Raw genomic sequence first — 23,092 nt, 5'->3', positions numbered from 1 at the left:
GGCAACTCGTTCTCATTCTGAGAAATAAGGTAGGCTATTTTGATATCAACATCTGAACAAAGTGGAAAGGCTAGAATGCCATTTTAAATAGATGGATTCGGACATAAGGTTGTGTTCATAACAACTGTTGCTGAATTCAGAGCTTGTGAAATTATACCTACATCCAAGTTGACTAAACTTTTAAATTATGAATATTAGCTGGCTTATCGCTAGCACGTGGGCTTGGCTTGAGAGATTGTTTGAGACCAGTGGTAATTTTCTACATTATTAGTGGGGGTGCATTATGCATGGTTCTGGTTAAATGTTACAAAAAGGTCATTTTTATAGACTAACCTGAAAGCCAGATCAGTGATTATTGCAACAACAAAAAAGCAGGTACTACTATTTTGGTAAAATAATTTAATTATGAGTTGGTCTTATAAGGCATATATTCAGCCTAGGTATAATTGACCAAGTTCTGAATTCATTAGATTATTGCTGTTTTAATTGCAGTGCATTTTACCTTGAACCCCGAAGCTTATTTGGAGAACATTTTAAAAAGAATCTAGATGTATATCGGGGAAAAGTTGAGATGCGTTTTAGGCCAAATCGCCCAGCCCTAGTTCTACATGTATACTGTCGACTAATTGCTACCTCTTTGTACAAAATCACATGGAATTCATGACCGTATCCGCTCCACTTTTACTATGTCAAAGGAGAGGAGTTGCTCTTTATTCGGGTTCATATTTCCGACTGATTACCTTCACTTCTCCTACTGAGGTTTAAAATAAGAACCTGAGAAATCTCACTTCTGCTAAACCTGCAGGGGATTCAATGGAAGGAGAGGTGGTGTGAGGCCGCCGCATAAACATATTGGTTGTATTAGGTTACATTTGATGAAGTTATGGGCCATAAAGACAGATATTCCTACCAGCACAGCGCTTACCAATTATTTGGAATGCCCTTAACTGCTTTCATAACTCTGTTTCATCTCGTGTGTGTGTGTGTGTGTGTGTGTGTGTGTGTGTGTGTGTGTGTGTGTGTGTCAGATGCCCAGCCAAAAAAGATCAGGAAAGTTCCCCCTGGCCTGCCCTCTTCGGTAAGTACTGTTACGTTCCCCAGCATGAAAACCAAAAGTCGCTCAAACAGAAGGGGGAACTAACAGAGTAACTAACAACAACCATTAAAACAAAACAGGTGGGGTTTTAGGAGGGGCTCTAAAAGACAGTCACGGGGGTGTCCACTGAAAGTTCCATAGCAACAACAACTGGGACCTAAAAGACACTCACCATGAGACCCACTAAATTTAACCACTAAGAGGCAAACAAAAGAAAAAACCCACACCAAACTTAAAGACAGGAAGCAAACCAAAAAAGGTGGAGCAAAACGGAATCAGGGAAATCAGACAAAGGAATGTTTTTCTGGAAATCAAATAGAGAGAGCCAGCTAAAGGTGTTCGTTCACCTTTCACGTCTATCGAGACAACTGGAGCACTGGGCCAGCCGCTCTTAAATATCACCTGTGCCAGCACAGTTGAAACATTTTCTGACTAACAAGATGACAAGCCAGCACAGGTGTAACATACTGACTAACCAGGTGACACCAATTGGTGCCCCCATATTGCTAATATCCAACCTTGAAACATAAATGGAACACCAAAGCCTGTAAAACTGTCCCCCTCTCCAGCCCCACCATTACTCCCCTCTTACCAGACTGCCACACCCTAGTCTGCCTATTTGCCCCTTAAGAACACACACCCATCTCAGACCTTTTGCCCTCTCCAAACCCAAAATGTACCCACCTACCCAACCATATCCACACCTTTTCCCCACCCATTATCAGGAATGCTCCCTTATCCAAGCTATGCCCCACTCCCTTACACACAATTTTTTTGCATCCCCCATACTTAAAATGCCTCCCAGCCCTCATCGTCACTGTGTGTGCACCCCAATACCCAGACTAAGGCCCCCCCCCCCCCCCACACACACACACCACACACACACACAGTCCCAGTGGCATGGCAGGCTTCTCCCTGGTGTTTAGAGCAGCAGCCTAACTGGCAGAGAGAGAGCCTCCAGACCCACAGCTGTGTGCCTTTACACTGCCGACGAGGTGAAAAAAATAAACAGAGCCCTACTCATTCACCCATTCATTTATATAGACATGTTTTTATAGAGGGACATATTTATAGGCCATTTATTTCATAGTGCTAGCATTACATCCAGCCCAGCACCCTCGTCCACAGATTACTTCAGGGAAAAAATGATGCTTGATGACATGCAGACCTGGCCATTACCTGTCTTTACTATACCGTTTCTGCTTTTCCCCTGTTCTCCTTCCTATTCTCCCCCTGTCGCTCTCCCTTCAACTCCCTATCTTTTTTCCTCTCCCTCTCTCTTGTGTGCTCTCTCCCTCTCTCTTGTGTGCTCTACTTCCTCTCCTACCCTCCTTTCTGTTTCTCTCTCGCCCCCCCCCCCCCCATCCCCCTCGTTCTCTCCCTCCCCCATCCCTCTATCCCAGCTGCCCGTAGAGTTGGCTGCATTCCAGGAATGGGCAGATGGCACAGTAATTAGTAGTGCATCTCTCCATTCCCTTTTGTACCTCTCCTCCTCTCTTCCTCTCCTCCTCTCTTCCTCTCTCTGTTCAATCAAGTAACAGAAAAAACTTCAATGTGTAAGATCTGAGTTATCGGGCATATAGTTTGATTCTCTAATCCCTGCCAGAATAGAGCTGATTCTGAAGGGCTCTCCTAGTTCACAACCTCAGGACCTTCACCTCTTTAGTGACACGCCAGAGACTACTAGCAATCCTATGGGTGATGCTCTGTAAGCCACAGAGGAGACTAGATCATGTGTGTTAACCAGACCTAACTTGATCATGTGTATAAAACACACAACATATCGCAAACCTAGCCGTAAGGCCCTGAGATCACAGAGAAGAAGCAGTAAGTTGAGGGCGAAATCACCCCTTTTTCAACCATTAAAGAAACCATTTGTTGTCTTGGTAACAGAGCATTAAGATGATGTCAGGTATTTGGATCATAAGGAGTTCAGACATTGTGCTGGGTTAATGGAAACGTCCATGTCATTAGTTCAAGGCAGTGTATTGAACCTACAGCGCCTTCGGAAAGTATTCAGACCCCTTGACCTTTTCCATATTTTGTTACATTACAGCCTTAAACTAAAATGGGTTAACTAAATAAAAAATTCTCAATCTACACACAATACCCCATAACGACAAAGCGAAACAGGTTTTTAGAAGTTTTTGCACATTTACTGCAAATAAAAACATATACCTTATTTAAATAAATATTCCGTCCCTTTGCTATGAGACTCTGAATTGAGCTCAAGCGCATCCTGTTTCCATTGATCATCCTTGAGATGTTTCTACAACTTAATTGGTCCACCTGTGTTAAATTCAATTGATTGGACATGATTTGGAAAGGTTATATAAAGTCCCACAGTGCATGTAAGAGCAAAAACCAAGCCATGAGGTCGATGGAATTGTCCGTAGAGCTCCGAGACAGGATTGTGTCGAGGCACAGATCTGGGGAAGGGTTACCAAAACCTTTTGCAGCATTGAAGGTCCCAAAGAACACAGTGGCCTCCATCATTCTTAAATGGAAGAAGTTTGGAACCACCAAGACTCTTCCTAGAGTTGGCCACCCGGCCAAACTTAGCAATCAGGGGAGAAGGGCTTTGGTCAGGGAGGTTACCAAGAACCCGATGGTCACTGACAGAGCTCCACAGTTCCTCTGTGGGAGAACCTTTCAGAAGGACAACCATCTCTGCAGCACTCCACCAATTAGGCCATTTATGGCAGAGTGGCCAGATGGAAGCCACTCCTCAGTAAAAGGTACGTGACAGGCCATTTGGAGTTGCCAAAAGGCACCTAAATATTCTCAGACCATGAGAAAGTAGATTCAAGATTGAACTCGTTGGCCTGAATGCCAAGCGTCACGTCTGGATGAAACCTGGCACCTTCCCTACCGTGAAACGTGGTGGTGGTGGCAGCATCATTCTATGGGGATGTTTTTCAGCGGCAGGGACTGGGAGATTAGTCAGTCAGGATCGAGGGAAAGATGAACGGAGCAAGATCCTTGTTGAATACCTGCTCCAGAGCTCTCAGGACCTCAGACTGGGGCGAAGGTTCACCTTCCAATAGGACAACGACCCTAGGCACACAGCCAAGACAACGCAGGAGTGGCTTCGGGACAAGTCTCTGAATGTCCTTGAGTGGCCCAGACAGAGCCCGGACTTGAACCCGATCGAACATCTCTGGAGAGACCTGAAAATAGCTGTGCAGCAACGCTCCTCATCCAACCTGACAGAGCTTGAGAGGATCTGCAGAGATGAATGGAAAACACTCTCCAAATACAGGTGTGCCAAGCTTGTAGCGTAAAACCCAAGAAGACTTGAGGTTATAATTGCTGCCAAAGGTGCTTCAACAAAGTACAGAGTAAAGTGTCTGAATACTTATGTGAATGTGATATTTCAGTGTTTATTTTTTATGTTTTATAAATTTACTAACATTCCTAAACCTCTTTTTTTTCTTTGTTATTATGGGGTATTGTGGAAAAATTAAAGTAATACATTTTTTGAAAAACCTAACAAAATGTGGAAAAAGTCAAGGGGTGTGAATACTTTCCAGCAGATTGTACAGGTGTACAGTGTTTGGGCTGTACTGTGTATAGGCCAAATAATTACATAAAACGAAAGGAGAATATTTAGTTAAGATGCAGCCAGAGTTTTCTTGTAGTAGTCTTTTAATGTGGCCAAAAGGTTGCCGTATTAAGACTGGGAGTCTGTGTGTGTCTGTGGACTTGTTATTTTCAGTCTGTTAAAAAACCTTCCACACTGCTTAGTTATAGAGATATGTCAATGACCCAGTGTCCTCAAATGTCACAAGCTGTCGATTTGAATTAATAAATAAAAATACATACTCCTCAATTGAAAAAACCAACAATTGATAAATGCTATATTGTACAAGGGTATGAAGGATATGATGGGTATGATGGGTATCCTAATCAAGATATCGATACATGTTTTGTTTTTTTACCACACCTTCTCTAGTATTTCCAATCAATTGGGACTATTAGAAAATAGTCCGTTTGACGTACTCATCTCCCAACTCTGTGTGTGTGTTCTGTAGGTGTATGCGTTGGCCTCAGGAGAGGAATATAACAGAGACGGTGCAGGGTATCCTGCCTCCAAGCCTGGAAATGTAGGCTACCCCGGCTCCTTCTACATGCAAGGTCATTACTTTATACCAGATTGTGTCTGGGGGCCAAAACTACACAGTATACGTATCATAGTGGGTTAGCCCATAATGCTAACTCTGCTATATGGAGAAAGTGGAACAAAACACTGTTTTAGGTGAGGTTAATCAATTGAATAATGCATTAGCTGACCAGTGATGTCTATGGCGATGACCCATTCCTGTCTTTTATTTTCTCTATTTCTGCCTGTGGAAACACCTACTGGCAGTGTGATAGTGAGTCAAAGCCCCGAGCTAACGTGATACTCTGCCTGCCCTGTGTGTCTATCTGTACACTAGGATGAAGTCATCAGGCGGATATGACATGCTTCATATGTTGTGGCCCCTTATTGTATTATCTCTGGATGCTGCTCGTCCCTTTGGTGCTCACCCTCTCTCTCTTTCATCCACACCCCTACCCCCTACCCTCCACACACAAACACCCATCTCTACCCATCCCTCCCCCTGATAGAAGGCCTGCACCCTTCCCCTGACCCGTGGAGTTCTGCCGGGTCGATGGGGCAGCCAGGCTACTCTACAGCCATGCTGGGTAACTCCCCCCACCTGGGCCAGCCTACACCCTTCACAGCCATCAACCCTCAGGACAGACTGGTGAGACTTCTGTCACAAACGCATACACCAACAGGTTCTCTGTTTTAAATAAGGGTTACATAAGATGGTAGTATACACCACTGTCATCTCGTTCTCTCCCAAAACCCAGAGAATGACTTTAAGCCTGTTTATGTGCAGAAACGCCAGCCGCTGCCCCTCTCGCCCCAGAACTACCCCCTGCACGGCAGCGAGGTGAACGGGAGCTTCCACTCAGGATCCACTGGCTACGGAGTCTCCAACCACACCTCCCCCATCAACGGAACAGACACCATCATGGGTATGACTGTCTACCACTGACGCTATGTAGACTGTCTTTTTCTATATAGCTTCCTGTTTCTGTCTATTTTTCTCTTTCTCTCACTTTCTGGCCCTTCCTTTGTTTGTTTTTCCCTTTACTTCTATATGTTCTTCAAAATGGAAACGTCAGTGGTAATAGTTTGCTGTCTACTTTATTGTTTCATCACAGCCAACCGGGGGACAGGAAGCTCAGGAGATGAGATCGGCAAAGCCCTGGCATCAGTGAGTAGAATCGCACAGACCACATCAACCATAGTCTTCAGGCATTATGCCATGTTGATTGATCCACCAAGACCAAGAAAAAAACTAGGGCTGAACCCAGTTAGTCGGCTGGTCGATTTATTTAATTTTTTTAGGCTGCTGGTCGACCTACATTTATTTTAGTTGAGCAGTAACGTGTGTGTGTGTGTGTGTGTGTGTGTGTGTGGTGTGTGTGTGTGTGGATATATATGCGCCCGTCTCAGTGAACTAATCCATTGCTGAGGCCTAGACTAAAGGCCAATTTATGCTTGATACGAAAATATGGTCAGGGGCTCCATATGGACAGTGTGACATAATTGCAGAGCCTCCAGAGGAATGCAGAGGCCAAATCCAGCTCTGTACCGCATCGCCTCCCAAATTTTGTAACAATGCGGAGGGCTCTGTATAGCTCCTCATTGACATGACTGGTTGACGGTAGGTGGGGGCGGTACATCCTGTATAAACACAAACTCACTTCCTTGAAAACAGCTCTGCTCCACGAAGCGCTAGAAGTATGAATGCCCTAACTTCTTCTGAGGCCGTATCACCTTAAATGCTGCATGGCCAATGCGGATGTCATATTGACCATGCGCCCAAATGCACAATGCACTTCTCTCTCCAGAATATGTCTCTCCCGCCAATTTGTGCACATTCATTGTTTCATAACTTCATTGTGTGAATTGTTTGCATTTTGATTGTTAGTGTACATAAATTCCCCATTACATACAGTACCAGTCAAAGGTTTGGACGCATCTACTCATTCTATTGTAGAATAAAAGTGAAGACATCAGAACTATGAAATACCACATATGTAATTATGTATTAATCAAAGAAGTGTTAAACAAATCAAGACAAATTTGAGGTGTCGGCTACTCAGCTCCGGTGAGCTTCTTTTCAAGTCATGCACTGCTTCTTATCCCTAGCGCAAATGGCCTACAACTGTCTGTCCCAAGCTCACTAGCGCAGGAAACTCTTGAGGGCCCAGAATATTTTATACAATCTTGCACGTTCCTTAGCGCATGCTTCGGGCAGGACCCAGTTAGTAGTTGATACAATGTTTCAAGTTTGGCTACATATGGTCTGTCTGCAACAATGTGATTCATCGGATATTTATTTTTATCCGGATATTTACTACCTGCAGGCTGCAATGTTTTTATTTAGCTTTATGTAGGCTATATTTACATAGATGGCAATAGAAGTTACTTTTTAGGTTTGTATCCTTTTCATTTAAAGTTGGATAGAATTTTGATTAACCCCATGACAGTGATTTTGAGATATGAAGAGGTTATTATAAATCTAAACTGTTTCAAGAAAATGTGCAAATGAAAATCGTAATGGGCATGCAGATTGGTAGAAATAGTTCGATAAATTGGCAATCCACGTGAAAAAAAAGGTTGCCGACTCCTCGTGTAGCCTTTTACTGGCAACTTCAGGAGAGTAATGGCAAAATCTGCGAAAGCCAGCTGGAGCGGGAGGAGAATAGTTGGGTCAGGTTACGTTTTTTTTCTTCTGGTTATCTAGATCTCTGGCGCCCTCTTGAGGCACTTGTCTTCGTCAAACCGTAAGCTTAAAGCATCAGACAAGCTCAATGCATATAGTTGATTTTATTAAAACACATTGGGGGTGTCTATATAAGGGGAAAATACACATTTAAAAATGTCGACCAATCAATTTGGTCAAAACTATCTGCAAATAAAAGAGAATGCAGAGTCTTATGTAGTTCTCTGTGTCTGTGTTTTTCAAATTGCATACTACCGTGCTCTTAGCATGCAAATTGGAGCATGAGTCCAAATCAAAGTATTCGAAACGGAGCACGGAGGGCACTTCTTGAATGTGTACTTCGTGACTGCTTCAATGGTTAGTATGCAAAGAAATATGAAGCAACCTCATAAATTACGCTCATTTTCTTGAAATCAATTATTTGAGCTGACGCAGGGGAGAAAATGCACTCTGACTTTTGAAGTGTTGCCTATTCACATCTCATATGTTGCCTGACTACAATATTTTATCTTGATATGTTAATAAATACATGCTGTATAAATTTTGGCATGGTTACCTGCCTACAATACCCACTGTAGGTTGCAAGCCCATAGTAAGTCTGTAGTGCTAACTGGCTAGCTACTACTGTTAGTTAGCCAGATATCCACGAAGAATTTACATCTACCTTGGATGACATTGGTTTTAGGTCATTTTTGCTTGAAGTGCTAACTGGCAAGGCACAAAGTGTTAGGTAGCTAGCTACCCACAAAGAGTTAAAATCTACTGTACTTTACATAACATTCATTTTAGGTCATTTTTGCCTGTTTAACTAGCTAGCTGGCTAGATTACAACAATCCACATATCTAGCTGATAACTATCAAATAAAATGTTTGCTTTATGTACATCTTGTTTCGTCTCTATTGTTGCCATTGTCCTGGCTGGAAGAAGGTTCAGTGATTGGGGAGGTACAGCATGAGGTAATACAGTAGGGGGAGTGCGAGTGCTTCTCAAATGTAATGTTTTATGTGTTCTCCACACTCATCCTCACAAGAACGTCCCCTAAGAAGGCACTTGGAACATGAGTGTGGAGCACGGTAGTATGCATATTGAGAAACACCCACCATTTCATGTTGTCTTTTGTTTCTGTGTAGATTTATCCCTCAGACCACAACAGCAACACCTTCCCATCATCTCCGTCTACTCCAGTGGGCTCTCCCCAGGCCATAGCAGGTGAGTGGGCAGGGAGAATACACCTGGAGCTAGGAGGATCGCACCTGGGTTAGTTAGACTAAGGGCTAACTTAGCATAGCGTTTCCCAAATGGTGGGTTGGAGCCTACTACTAGTTCCTAGGACTGGGCTAAGGTGTTATTTCGCTAAGTCTTTGGGTGAGTAAAAGGGCAAAAACATTAGTGAATCACTGACCTATGAGATCACACCTGTTTTAGGCCTTAGGGGGCACTATCCTGGGGTGTAAGGTTACAGCCACATGGAAAACGACAAGAAAATATATTTTTCAGAGGCAGAGGAAGCTTAAATGACACTGTTTACAATGATAATATGGCTCCATCTATTGGTTTAGAGTGGAACTGAGTAATAGGATTAGGTTCTTGCTTGACAACAGTGCTTTGAGTGTGGCGTCTGAAATGGGGTTTAGGGTTGACTACTTTTTAGCCGACAAGAATGGACCGTTTGCCTGGTAGCTGGACAGACCCACTCTGCAGTTAGTGCCTACTGTTTTCAGACCCGTAAGGTTGTTGTCCAGATGCTCAATGTCTATACCTCTGTAGGTTCTGCCTCTCAGTGGCCCCGGGGCTCGGGACAGGCCACACCCTCTCCAAACTTCGAGGGTGGACTGCAGGCTCTGGTGAGTAACTTATCATGTTCAACTCCATGCATGTGTGCAGTGGCACTGGTATGAGTAACAGCCCTAGAGGATCAAAAATACCACCTTGATCTAAGCAAGTTTGAGGAATTAAAATCGATAAATTAAGTGTTAACTCATTCGTTTTCCTTTACCTCACCCTTTCCCCCTCCCCCCTACAGCAAAATAAGATGGAGGACCGTTTGGAGGAGGCCATCCATGTGCTCCAGCGTCACGCCGGGGGACAAGGGGGTCCAGGGGGGCTGGCTGACATGCACAGCCTCCTCAGCGCCGGGATAGGAGGGCTCGCCCAGGCCTTCAACAACGCTGGCCTGGGACTGGCCAACAGACTGCCCAGTCTGGTAAGAACAGGAGGGATAAATGCATAGTGGCCATATCTAGCCACATGGGTGGTGTAATGGTTTGGGGTGTTATGTCCATTGATTAGTGTCACACTATTATGTACATCCTCCATGTGATACCAATGTAACACCTACTTGTCCGTAGTACTGTCTACTTGCCTAATACCATGTTTCTCATCTGCTCTGTAGATGTCCAACCACCACGAGGACTCGACTGGTGGGGGTGTGCATGGTCACCACGGCCCTCCCTCTGGCAGCCAGCCCGAAGGCTTCACCAGTGAGTCTCCCCCCCCCCCCCCCCCCCACTCTTTCTTTTCCTCATAATTTCAGGAAAGGACACACAATGTTTGACACTCTCTCTCTCAAATTATCGGCTGTGCTTTTCATTGACTTATCTTCCCTCAGGCCTCTCTCGCTCCACACACTCATCCAGTGGCTCTGACATCAAAAGGGAGGACAAGGAGGATGACGAGAATTCCTCTGTGGCTGACAAGTCAGAGGATGAGAAGAAAGACTCGAAGGCCCGCACTCGAACAAGGTGACTAACCCTTCTGATAGCGATAAAACATATCAGAAACACACACATCCATATGATTTGAAGTCCGTCTCTCTCGGCCAAATCTTGACTTGAGACGCGCGTATGTGGGGTCTGTGCCACTGTCATAAGGGGGGTAAACTCTCACTCACTGAACATTATCATGATTTATTTAATGATTTAATTTATCTGCTGCTTGAAAATGATTAAATGTATTCAGCGAGTGCAGGTTTGCCATCATTATTTCAACTTAAGACAGCCTCAGCACCCAAAAAGAGGTGATTCTCCGTAGCACTGTTGTCATTTTTGCCCTCGTGTCTACCGTTGTTTTCAGAGAGATGTTCTCCTTCCAGACCTTCTCCTCCTCCCTATCAGACACGGGAGCAGAGTAAGTCTGCATCCAATCACGTGAGCCTCACACTTAAGGGGGTGTGGCCATAAATATAGATAGCTATTTAATTATTTTGAGAATAATAAAAAAAATGGATTATATCAGAACCATTTTAGACTGTGGGTAGAATTTCAGCGTTAAAAAAAAAAGTACTCGGGCATAGCAAACTTTCTTTATTTTTTTTTTTTTCTTGAGCCGTGCTGTTAGTGCCTTGAGAATGGTTTGTACAATCTTGAAATTATAACACATTCTTATAGCGTACAATCTCTGAAGCAGATAACCTGAGTTTAATAACTGATGGCGTAAGTATTATGAATGTGAATGTTCAATTTGATGCCTTTCATTTCAGTTAAATAAGGTGGTATCATGTCAGAGCTATTTCATGAATGTAAACCTGGCTTTTATTGTTTATGTTCTGTCAGTTTGCAGAAATATGTAACTGATGATTTATATAAAGTCTTGTGTTGTAAAATTTCTAGCAACATGTTTGCCCCAAAGTACTTAATTAAAGTAAGTACTTTTTGTAATCATCGTCCACAAACTAGTACAGCACTCTCCCCGAATGATAAAATGTAGTAATTATCTAGCGTGAACAAAACATAATACTTGTTTGGACAGTCTTGTCCATCTTAGTAAATATGTCAGTCATACCCATGTAATGTCTTTTATCCCCCCTTCCAACCAAACCTTCCCTCCTTGGCCCACATTGACTTTTCATCAGTCGTGATGATGAGGACGAGGACGAAGAGGATCTGCCGCCGGAGGTGAAGGTGGAGCGGGAGAAAGAGCGGCGGGTGGCGAATAATGCCCGCGAGCGGCTGCGCGTGCGGGACATCAACGAGGGCTTTAAGGAGCTGGGCCGCATGTGTCAGCTCCACCTGACTAATGAGAAACCCCAGACCAAACTGCTCATTCTGCACCAGGCCGTTAATGTTATACTCAACCTGGAGCAGCAAGTCCGAGGTCAGTGTGCTGTCACTGGGGGATCCAGGTTTAAACAGGAGAAAAGACCAGGGTAGGGCCGCGTCCCAATTCTGAGTTTCTAGTCTCATGTTCTTGTTGAAGGCCCTAAGATGTGTCTCGATAGTCTTGAATGGTTTGGTCTCTGTGGCTCTCTTCCTTCATTGATGTGATGTAATTGGAAAGGTGTCAGTCCATATTGCTTTCACCTGTTCTGTGTTTTTAGATCATTGCAGATGAAGGAGAGGAGACTAGGAGGGGAGGCCACTTTCAAGTATCGAGATGCCTTTAGACTAGTTTCCAACCATCAAGTTGTGTTTGTTGATCAGTGATGATGGGAGGAAAGGGAATGAGGAAAGCAGGCTATTTAGACTGTTTTGGGACTAGCCCTTCTCGAGTGCTATAAGACTTTGCTGCTGTGGACACATACAGGCCAGCACTGGACTCATGTCTGGTGACGTATGTGTTGCCTGCTCGAAATGGCATGGGGCTGTCTGTCTGGGCTGTCTCCACTGTAAAATATGCTTCGTGTGACTCTGCCTCACCTTCCACTATATTAACATTACATCTCTGATTTCCTTTATTTGCTTCTATCGCTGTCTGTGTCCAATCACTGTGCTTCTTGTCTGAGGCCTTAGCAACATAGCAACACAGATTTACTTTTTAACAACATTATGTAGTAACATTATGTAGGCCCTCTACCTCCAATCTTCTTACACTTCACGTTAAAATGATTTCAGGACCAGATGATGGCTTCTGTATTTGTTTCATCAGCTTTGGCTAATGGCCCAATTTTGAAGTGTGAAGATGTCTTTTTTTGTCTGAAGGGGGTTTTACATTTTTTCCAAATGTAAAACACTCATAAGCAATATATCACCAATCCCAAGTTACGTTCTAGTCTTGTTTTATTTCTCTTGGTTTAGCTTATATGGGCTTGTCTCCTCTGTTATCCACAAAAAAAGAAAGGAAAGAAATTCAGACAGCTATCATTTGACATTTACCCCTCAACTTGTTTTAAAAACAAGACCTTACCACTTCTGTTTCTACAAATGTGTTACTGTTATGTGTCTGGCTCTATGCATTGACCCCCCCCCCCCCCCCCTCTGTATTCTGCTTGCTGATTGGCTATGCAAATGCAGACACAGGTTGTGATTGGATGGAGGGGCTCACTGTTCTGCTCCTATCCCATTCCTCCTCAATGTATTGTTGCATGCCCTTATTTGTCAAATGTTAACTTTTTTAATGTACTGATTTCGTTGGTCATCTCCACGCCTCTCCCTCTATTCAACCCCCTCCCTCTTTCTCTTTTCGTCGTTTACTTTTGCAGATGGCAGCAATGACTTCAGCTTCCTTTAATTCGGATAATACATCTATGGCCGCTGATGTATTTAACATGAGGCACCAGTGGCATTCAGCTCTCTGTTGTCCTGTTTCCCTATCTCTCCCCCCGGCTTCCTCTCTGGCCTTGTGTATGATCTAGACCTGCCAGAGGGTGTCGCACTCTCTTTCTCCTTCTTTCTCCCTCTCTTCCTTGGTCTTCTTACCGCCTAACTGACAGCCCCCCCCCCCCCCCCCCCCAAAAAGGCCTCATATTATCCTCTGACTCCCACCCTGGACCCTGATCAGCAGAAGACACAGACTTGTCTTGGCTTTCAGATTCCATTTGGAACATTTGGTCTGATAGTTGTCAACCCATAACGGCTCAACATTCAAAACGCTCAATTTGACAAAAGAACCCTAAAATGATCTATTTTGGCCAAGTGAAAGTCTGCCGAGAAGTAATAAAGTTGCTTTGTGAAAGCGGTTTTGTTGTTACATGCCAATTTTCTTTCTTCGGAAGTGAATGTAATTTGCGAGGTCCAACGCGGTGCCTTCGTTGACAGTAGCAGTAGTGCTCTGGCCTTAGGATTCCTCCATGTAAAATTTTTTTTATAAAAAGGATATTAAAGAAAAGGATTCTAGTACCATGTCCTTGGCGGTCCATCCCTCCGCTCGATCTCTCGCTCTCCTGCACCTTGGCGCCACTCCACTGGGATCAACCATCCGTGACCCCCATCCTCCTCACTGGAATACATTGTCCATCCGGACCTCCACAGCTTTCTGCTGCTGGCCTCCTGCCCAAATATGGCACTTAAATAATGACTGCTGTCAGCTTCAGCCAACCAGGCCGTCTGCTCTAGGGTGTGAATTGAGTAGTGTGCAGGGAATGCTGTAGCCCCTCTGAGGTCACACTCCAGGGAGAGGCTGCCCCTAAATGCTCGTCTAGGATCAGATCTAACGATGAGCTAACTGACCCTGGAACAGCAATTTGCTATCCAAGGAAAATTTCCGCAGAAATTGTCCTTAGGGCTGTAGTTAGGGGCAACTTAAATCTGTAAGGGCAACTTGGAGGGTAAAAGCAGCAGGTGTTGGGGTGTACCATAACGACCCTCCTCCCTCCTCAGCAGCAGCAGCTGCAGCACGGCCTCGCTGAACGATGAGAACCTGACGGCCGAGGAGAAGGAGAAGCGCGAGCGGGAGCGCCGCTCGGCCAACAACGTCCGGGAGAGGGTGCGCGTGCGTGACATTAACGAGGCGTTCAGGGAGCTGGGCAAGATGGTGCAGGTGCACCTGCGCAGCGACAAGGCCCAAACCAAACTCCTCATCCTGCAGCAGGCCGCGCAGGTCATAATGGGTCTGGAGAAGCAGGTCCGAGGTAGGCCTCTCTTTACGAATAGATCCAGTACCGCCAACCACCTTCACTCAGCCAATTAGCTCTTAATACTGGGCATGGAGAAGCAGGTACAAAGTAGGGCTTCCTGTACCAACCGACCCAGTAATGTCCACCTCCAACCAGTCAACTGGGGCTTGACTAGTATGACGGCTACAGAGATCATACTGTGCCTGGAGATGCAGGTGCGACATAGGGCTTCCTTACCAAAAATTCCAGATCCAGTATGATTCACCTATAGGCCCTCTACCTCCACTCAACCACCCAACCAGCAGTCACACCTCTACATGCACTCACCTGCCTCTGACTGTCCTTCTATCCTCTTGGATAATGGAAAAGGGGCGAGCAAAAAGAGATGGAGGTGGGGAAGATGGGGGCTGCACCTCTGTCAAATACTCAATGATCTCACCACTGCTGCCATCTGGTCGTTCCTCTGTCCTGTCCAGCTGTCTCTTCCGTTCTCCATTTTGGTATACTGTCCTCCATGCTTTCCGAGGATATACTTTTTAATATTTGTTTCATGACTAGAATCTCGCAGCATTTACACCTTAATCATACCTTCTTTGCCCGTCTAACCCCTAACCCTTTTTGTTTTTAACATCTCTCGTTCTTCTATACGCCTAACCTTCTCCGTTTACTAGAATATACTGTGAAACCTGATGGTTTTGCCACTTGCCTCCATCTCTTTGACAATCTTCTTGATTGTGTTCACCATCGGTTTACCTGAAGTTTCAGCCAAAACCTGTAGATCCACTCCAACCCTCTGATTCTAACCTGTGTGGCCTCTTCCTAAAGAGCGTAACCTGAACCCCAAGGCAGCGTGTCTGAAGCGGAGGGAGGAAGAGAAGGTTTCGGGGGTGGACCCCCAGATGCAGATGGGAGGGGGGCACCCCGGGTTAGGGGGCGATGGACACAACTCTGTCAGCCATATGTAACACCCGGGTAAGTTGTCATTCTCTGCTGTCATACTGTCCATATCGCATGTATTGTGGCATGATCTGTGTTTACCATAATATAACAATCCCTGTTTCTCTCTTCCAGCTCCTGATCCTGTTGATTTGTACAGCTCTTAGAAGACGTGGCCTTATTCTCTTATCATGCATCTCAGTGTGCGTCAATCCACAAAGGTGCTCTCTATATATGCTAGCACATATAGTGGAGAAGCGCATTCTCACACAGACACACACAAAACTGACAAACGCCAGTGGCCACATTCCTGACCATGAACACAAGAGCAACATACACACCAATACACAGAGTTTTGAAGAATACTTACAGTAAACACCCTGAACTCCAAGGAGAGACTGGATCACAGGCAGAGGAAATTTAAACGCAATTATTTTTTTTGCGTAATGGTCATGTTTTTGTAAGACATTTTGAAGAAGTTGCTTTACGTGTTGGGAGCAAAATTTGTTTGGATCAAATAGTATTTTTGGATCAATTGCTCATGTGAGCAACCTAGGATTTTGTGTCCTTTTGATAGTCATTTGCCATTCCCACCTGAAAAGTAGGTCTTACTTTCATCACAAGAAAAGGTGACATCAGAATCTAACCTGTATGAGTAACTATGTGCCTGATATACATGCATAACGCCAAGGCTTGGGCAAGTTACAATTGTCGTCGTCATCCCCCTCCCATCCTTTTTACTATTTTTCTCAATGTCAAACACAGAAGTAGAGTTTGAGGTATCCAGCCACCAGAATTGAAAAGACTGGACTGTCATAGTGACGAATGGACTTGAATTGGCAGGCAGAGTGCTGTTATATAGCACAATGATAAAAAGGAAACCCTAGCCAACTTTGGCCATATTTCTTTGTTTATGCCTTCTCGTAAGGGCTGCCCAGACACAGGCCCGCCTGAAGATTTATTATGGTGTGTATTTTTTTGGTCCAGGGATCCTACAAGCCTTCCATTTTTTTTCTTCCCATTTTGTCCTCATCTGTTTGTCGTCACTGCCATGAGTGGAGTTGAAGGACTGCCAGTGAGGAAGGTGAGCTCATCAATACATACCGAGACCCAGGACAGGTCATGATGACGCGCTACTAGCTGAAAACCACTCCCCGTTCACCTACTATTCCACAGGATCACACTGGCATGGTCATCTCAAGACTTCCTCACTCTGTCTTGGGGAGATTGGACTGAAACATGCAGGAAGTGTGTGTGCTCTAAACCAGAGCAAGCCTCTCCCCCTCCACTCCCTTTACCGTACCCGTCTTTGCCCCTCTGGTTCTGTTTCCATTTCAGCCAGGCCATGTGGATGCGTGGTCAGTATACTCTGCCCCAAACTCAGTCAACCACATGCCTTCATTGCCTTCTCCTCTTCACGTTTGTGGAGCAAGTGTCGTCAGTTGGCAAGGCAAACCTAGATGTCCAGGTCATGTGTACTTAAAAGACTATGTAAGACGGACTATGTAAGTTTTCAGTAGACTAAAGTTAGTTTGAAGATTATGGAAGAGGAGAGGCTATATGGACACACTTGGTGCCCAAATTGATGGCGTATGTCGTGCAGCTGAGTCAAGTGGAGCTGAACCGATTCAGCTCAGTCAGTTGCGCTGAAGAGACCTTCCCAGCTAGCTAGTTTATGCTCGTGGCTAGAAAATTCAGCAAGAATTTAAAACTTGTCTGCCGAAGTTGGGACTTGGAAGAGTTTTCAGAATCATTCAGTTTTAATCAGAGTAATTGTTCATCCAGATGGTGACTACCAGTAGAACAAGTTATTTCTCATCTAGGCTGCTATCCTACTCAAAATAAAATCAAGTGGGATGGAACAAATTGGCCCCTTTTAACTACCTCCGGGGATATGTTATACTGCTGCCCAGTGAGAAGCAACTCACGCCGACAAGCACCACGTCATTCGCGCCGATCTGTCGTTACTCGCCCATAGAAATAAACTTTACTTTCTTTTACAAGTTAAATTTTTTTTAACTAGTGCCATGCTGCTGTTTTAGCCAGCATAAACTAGCTAGCTGTGAAGGGCTCATCTGGACGACAGACTGAACCGAAGCATTCATCTCCACTCGACCCACGGCTGCATCATTCATTTTGGCACCATGCGTATCCGTATAGCCTCTCCCGTACAGAAGGAATGGCTGTTGGACTTCAAGAGGGTTTATTTTGTGGTGTGCATTCTGAAATGTCATGGATATCTTCCCTTGAATGCATTCAACTGCCATCGATGGACAATTTTTATTCCTTAAATTACAGGAAGCATTGGGTGTTTTGAACAATTTACAAAGCCTAAGGATCCTCCTTTTTGTAGAAGTGATTTGTTTTTCGTTTGTTTTTTACTTTGTAAGATAGCTGTATGAGTTTTCTTTTGGATTGCTTACTTTTCTTTTCATTTACATTGTTTAAATGTAAGGACGACTCGTTTTAAAGATACCAGGAACAAACTTTAAGTGTCTCTCTTCCCTCCCAAATGTAGTGATCTCTTTATTTTTTTTACATTGGGAAAAGCATGACGTGCCAGTTGCTTTGGTGTAAAAGTAGTTAATGCCAACTCCTAATCTGGCTAGAACATCCCCAAACTGTTTTGGAAGTACCGGTAATTTGGAGAATGTCTGTTTCAGGAAAAAAACTGCAAAAAGTCTGTATATGTAATTTAAACCAGTTATTACTACTTACTCACTATCAAAGGAAAATGGAAATGTCCAAGTATAGAGTACCACAGTATGAGTCATAATATCCATAAAACCTAGCGGTCAAAGAGATATGTTTCCAATTGTTTTTCCACCATTCATTTTTCCCGTCAGGGATTTTAGACACACTTAAAATAAGGGCTGTGTTTCATGTAGGTTTACCCTGGTGTGACGTTTTGATAACTGAGTAAATCATTTTAGGACAAGGTAATTTAACAATATATTCGCTACTACAAATGCCATGATGATCTGGACAAGACTGCCGAATCAAGGCAGTAATCTCTGGATTAACAATCTGTTAGCTAATTGTTGTAATTAATAAATTGGCTAAATTTCTTTAAATTTACAATTCTGGGAACTGTCTTGTGCAAGTTGTAACTTGACACACTTCCTGTTAGCGAAGGTGTTAGCTTGAGATGGTGTGCAGGAGCTTGCAGGGATTTGTAGTTTTGCATGGTCTAATTTGATGGTAATTTGCATTTTTGAATCTGAGAGTAAATGGAGTCGAATATATTGATAAAAGTCCCCTTGTCTGAGAGAGATTTACATGGTTGTCAAAACGTCAGGCCAGGGTAAGCCTACACGAAACACAGCAGCCCTTTAAGTGTTTACAAAAAATCCCCTGTGTGAAAAATGCATGGTGGAAAAACAATTGGAACCATTTCCCTGTTTGATTGCTAGGTTTTATGACTCCTACTGTGGGGCTCTATTGGCAAGCTTTGTCACGCAAACATTTAGTACAAACTATTGAAAAAGGAACAAAATTCTATGAAGTGTTCCATTCAAGTTAGATTTTATATCAATACCTTTCGGCTTGCTAGGTCTACAGTTGCTGTATTGTTCATGTCTGTTGGTCCTAGTTAAACATTTCAAAACAAACAGAAAAAGATGTATGAGGAATTAATGAATAGGGCAACCTTAGTCATTCTCCTGACTTTGGGATCATTGTTAGTGGTTACTCACCAGTGCCTGAACACTGTTGAATTGCTATTGTCTCTGCATGTATGGCTTTCCAAGAGAACCTTTTACAGATTAACAAAGTTGACATGGGAGGGAAGAGTGGGGCAATGCTTCAGTAAATCTCTATGAATATTGTTCTTATTAGCGCCCCAAGTAAAATAAATTCTGAAGTAATTTTTTTTACACCTTTTCTCTCAGTTAATGATGGCATCTCAGATTTTGGCAAACAACTGAGTCCGCTTTGATTTACTAAGCCCTATTACCAGTTTCTATAATAGGAGTGTCCCCAAACCTTTTATCTTCTGTACAAACCATTGGCGATTTGGAAACAATACTCATGTGGAATAGAGTATGATGTCCATATTTTTTTATTTGCAACAGTCTGAACTTTTATTTTCTACTGAATAGGGCAGAGATTAATTTTTGTTATCATATCAAACATCTGAAATTGACATGTCCTATATGTACCTATACAGGACATGGCCAGTTTTGTTTTAATTATCAACTAAACAGTATTTTCCTGTGCAGAGTGATACTGAATTGTAACAGTATTTTCTTGACTTTGTCAGTTTGTCTTTCATAATAACCATCCTCCAGATTAAACCCTAAGCATTAGTATCAGTAATGTATTATTTCCAGCTCAACTGCCATTGGTTTATCTGTTTCACAGAGGACATGTATTCTTTTGATTTATTACTCAAATGAGATTTGAAAACTCAACATCGCTGACATGTGTTCCTTTTTGTTAATATTAACTGAATGTTGAGTACAGTATCCTTAGAACTTCCCTTGTCAAAATGCACAACTAGTATTTTGCCAGGGGGCCTTTCATGGTCTGCCAATCTCTGCCCTGTTCAACAGATGGACACACTGCTACAAAACTCACTGTCTCTCTTACATTGGGGACAGAATCCATTTGTCCTCAAAGTGCCTCCAGTTTCCTATTTTTTATATATAAAGTAGATATTCAGAACTGTCGTGTATATAACAGTAATGTAGCAATAAATGTGCCATTTTTAATAACAGAAATATACATTTTTTCAATGTCTGTCTTTTTGAGCTTCTATACCTAAATGAGAAAAAAAATTGTAATAAAGGGTTGAAAACATACTTAGATTATTTGCTTTTATTGTGTGTGTAGACTACTGTGTATTGAAAACATGATTATCTCTCTGCGAAGGTCTACTACAGTGCGATTCCACCCTTCTCCCTGATGCTCACGCCCTCTTCATGGATTTAGAAGGAATAGGTAGATCTAATAAATATAGTTGAATCGCCGCCTAGCATCAATACAACCATTTGTTCCTTTTCAGTCCTCAGGCCTCGTAATATTTGGGATCTGTTGGCCATTTTTTTTGTAAAGGTGTGTGTGCTGCAGGTAGCCTGAAAGAAGCGGCTGAGAATGCCCCAAGTGTTTTAAAACATCTCCAAGCATTTGTATGTTTTGAATAATTACAAAGTGCTGGATGGGAAGAGGGTCTATGGCTTTTCTATATGGCTATAAATGTATACCTGTCTGTACTCCATTGCAACTAAAGACAGATCTGAAAGAAGGCTACTGGAAGTGTACTCCCATTTACAGGCTAAATATGATATTCTCCAGTCCTTTGAAATTGAGTTATGACCCCCATACAATGTCAGTGATTATTCAATTTCCAATGATTCTAGAGCTATGAGAGGAGAGACTCGGTGAGAATGAAAAATTTGGCTAAATACTTATTTACAGTCAACAGCGGCAGTTTAGACACGAAACAGACACTTATGCTCGCTACCTTCAGACTGTTTGCTAACATTTAGCAAACAGTTGCAGCTAACACAAAGCAAATGGAATGTTAGCCAATATTCGCAAACTATTTCCCTTGTTAAACACACCAATTAGGTGTTATTAATCATTTTAACTGGGTGGTTCGAGCGCTGAATGCTGATTGGCTGACAACTGTGGTATATCAGACCGTATACCATGGGTATGACGAAACATTTATTTTTACTGTTGTAATTACGTTGGTAACCAGTTTATAATAGCAATAAGGCACCTCTGGGGTTTTGTAATATATGGCCAATATACCACGGCTAAGGGCTGTGTCCTAGCACTCCGGGTTGCATCGTGGCTAAAGAACAGCTCTTAGCGGTGGTATATTGGCCATATACCACACCCCCTCAGGCCTTATTGCTTAATTATTAAGTCGTCAGACATATTAAGAACATAAATTATAGAAATGGGTGGGGTTTATGACTTCCTCACTTGCCCAGATAGTGACGACCATAGAGTTAGGAATTAGAATAATAGAATGAACATGAACCTTCTTATGATGCGATAAAGGTCAGGGAGTTGGTCGACCATGGTTTGCAAGTGCTGTGATAAGATGTTATGTAAAATAATGAATTTGAATTTATCTGCACTGTATGTTTGTTAGCTAGCCAGAAAGTTTCAGGGGAATGAGTCCATAAATTGTTCAAATTAACTGCCAATATGCCATCATTCCATTCAAACAATGCAGTCAATCCACAGCCAATACACTGGCTTAGGGTGTTTTCCCTTTCAGCCAATTTTTGTGAACTCAGTGAGGTTCATTCCAAAGGAACTCAGACCATTCAAAAGAGGCCCTGGAGCGAACTGAGACCATCTGGAGAGGTGGTCGGAGTTCGGTTTGCTTGTTATTATTCCCCCACTACAGATAAGACTACTGCAACACTGTTTCCCCTGCCAGTAACATAAGTACTCACATTGGTGCCACAAAAATAGATGATGTGCAGGTTCGGGGGGAAAAAAACATGTACTGTTTTGAGATATTGATTTGCTATTGCGAAGGATGCACAGAAATCCGATATGTCTGTGGTTCAGATTATTTGTTTGCAATATGTGATCTGTAGGCTAAAATAGCTTCATAGTGTTTCAATAACATTGAATCTGCGGTTATTCTGATATTTTTGGGGTTATAGTATCTTATTACAATTATTGTCTCTTAACTAAATGCAATCTATTAGCTTCAAAAATTTAAGTATGTGGACACCTGCTCGTCAAACATCTCATTCCAAAATCATGGGTATTAATATGTTACCCCCTTTGCTGCTACGACAACCTCCACCCTTCTGGGAAGGCTTTCCACTAGATGTTTAAACATGGCTGTGGGGACATGCTTCCATTCAGTCACAGGAGCATTAGTGAGGTTGGTGTTCCAATTCATCCCAAAGGTGTTCGATGGGCTTGAGGTCTGGGCTCTGTGAAGGCCAGTCAAGTTCTTCCACACCGATCTCGACAGACCATTTCTGAATGGACCTCGCTTTGTGCACAGGGGTATTGTCATGCATTAAGATTTCCCTTCAATGGAAATAAGGGGCCTAGGCCTGAACCATGAAAAACAGCCCCAGACCATTATTCCTCCTCCACCAAACTTTACAGTTGGCACTATGCATTTGGGCAGGTAGCATTCTCCTGGCATCCACCAAACCCAGATTTGTGTGTCGGACTGCCAGATGGTGACGCGTGATTCATCACTCCAGAGAACACATTTCCATTGCCCCAGAGTCGAATAGGCGGCAAGCTTTACACCACTCCAGCCGACATTTGGCAATGTGCAAGAGTGATCTTGTGTGCAGCTGCTCGGCCATGGAAACCCATTTCATGAAGCTCACAATGAACAGTTCTTGTGCTGACATTGCTTCCAGAGGCTTCAGCACTCTGCGGTACCGTTCTGTAAGCTTGTGTGGCCTACCACTTTGTGGCTGAGCCATTGTTGGTCCTAGGCGTTTCCACTTCACAATAACAGCACTTACAGCTCTAGAAGGGCAGAAATTAAATTTGATGAACTG

General features: G+C 43.4%; 1 protein-coding gene across 6 annotated transcripts in view; it reads left to right on the top strand.

Annotated features, from left to right (window-relative positions):
• Positions 1-20,392, top strand: part of LOC106599996 (transcription factor E2-alpha) — a 43,283-nt gene extending 22,891 nt beyond the window's left edge. Inside the window, exons 8-21 of one of the 6 annotated variants that reach the window (XM_014191332.3) lie at positions 1,029-1,078; positions 5,131-5,233; positions 5,711-5,847; positions 5,986-6,124; positions 6,314-6,366; positions 9,016-9,094; positions 9,653-9,729; positions 9,909-10,088; positions 10,278-10,365; positions 10,494-10,626; positions 10,958-11,011; positions 14,419-14,669; positions 15,480-15,626; positions 15,726-20,392. In XM_014191332.3, coding sequence (XP_014046807.1) covers positions 1,029-1,078; positions 5,131-5,233; positions 5,711-5,847; positions 5,986-6,124; positions 6,314-6,366; positions 9,016-9,094; positions 9,653-9,729; positions 9,909-10,088; positions 10,278-10,365; positions 10,494-10,626; positions 10,958-11,011; positions 14,419-14,669; positions 15,480-15,619 — 1,484 coding nt within the window. In that variant the 3' untranslated portion in view covers positions 15,620-15,626; positions 15,726-20,392. Of the gene's footprint in view, positions 1-1,028; positions 1,079-5,130; positions 5,234-5,707; positions 5,848-5,985; positions 6,125-6,313; positions 6,367-9,015; positions 9,095-9,652; positions 9,730-9,908; positions 10,089-10,277; positions 10,366-10,493; positions 10,627-10,957; positions 11,012-11,735; positions 11,978-14,418; positions 14,670-15,479; positions 15,627-15,725 lie in introns of all 6 variants that reach the window. The other 5 variants (XM_014191330.3, XM_014191328.3, XM_014191334.3 and 2 more) reach the window with 5 other exon arrangements.
• The last annotated feature ends 2,700 nt before the right edge of the window (positions 20,393-23,092 follow it).

The sequence above is a fragment of the Salmo salar genome, chromosome 03, assembly GCF_965601325.2.
Source record: "Salmo salar chromosome 03, fSalSal1, whole genome shotgun sequence".
Taxonomy (NCBI): Eukaryota; Metazoa; Chordata; class Actinopteri; order Salmoniformes; family Salmonidae; genus Salmo; species Salmo salar.
This window is presented reverse-complemented; position numbering and strand designations above follow the sequence as displayed.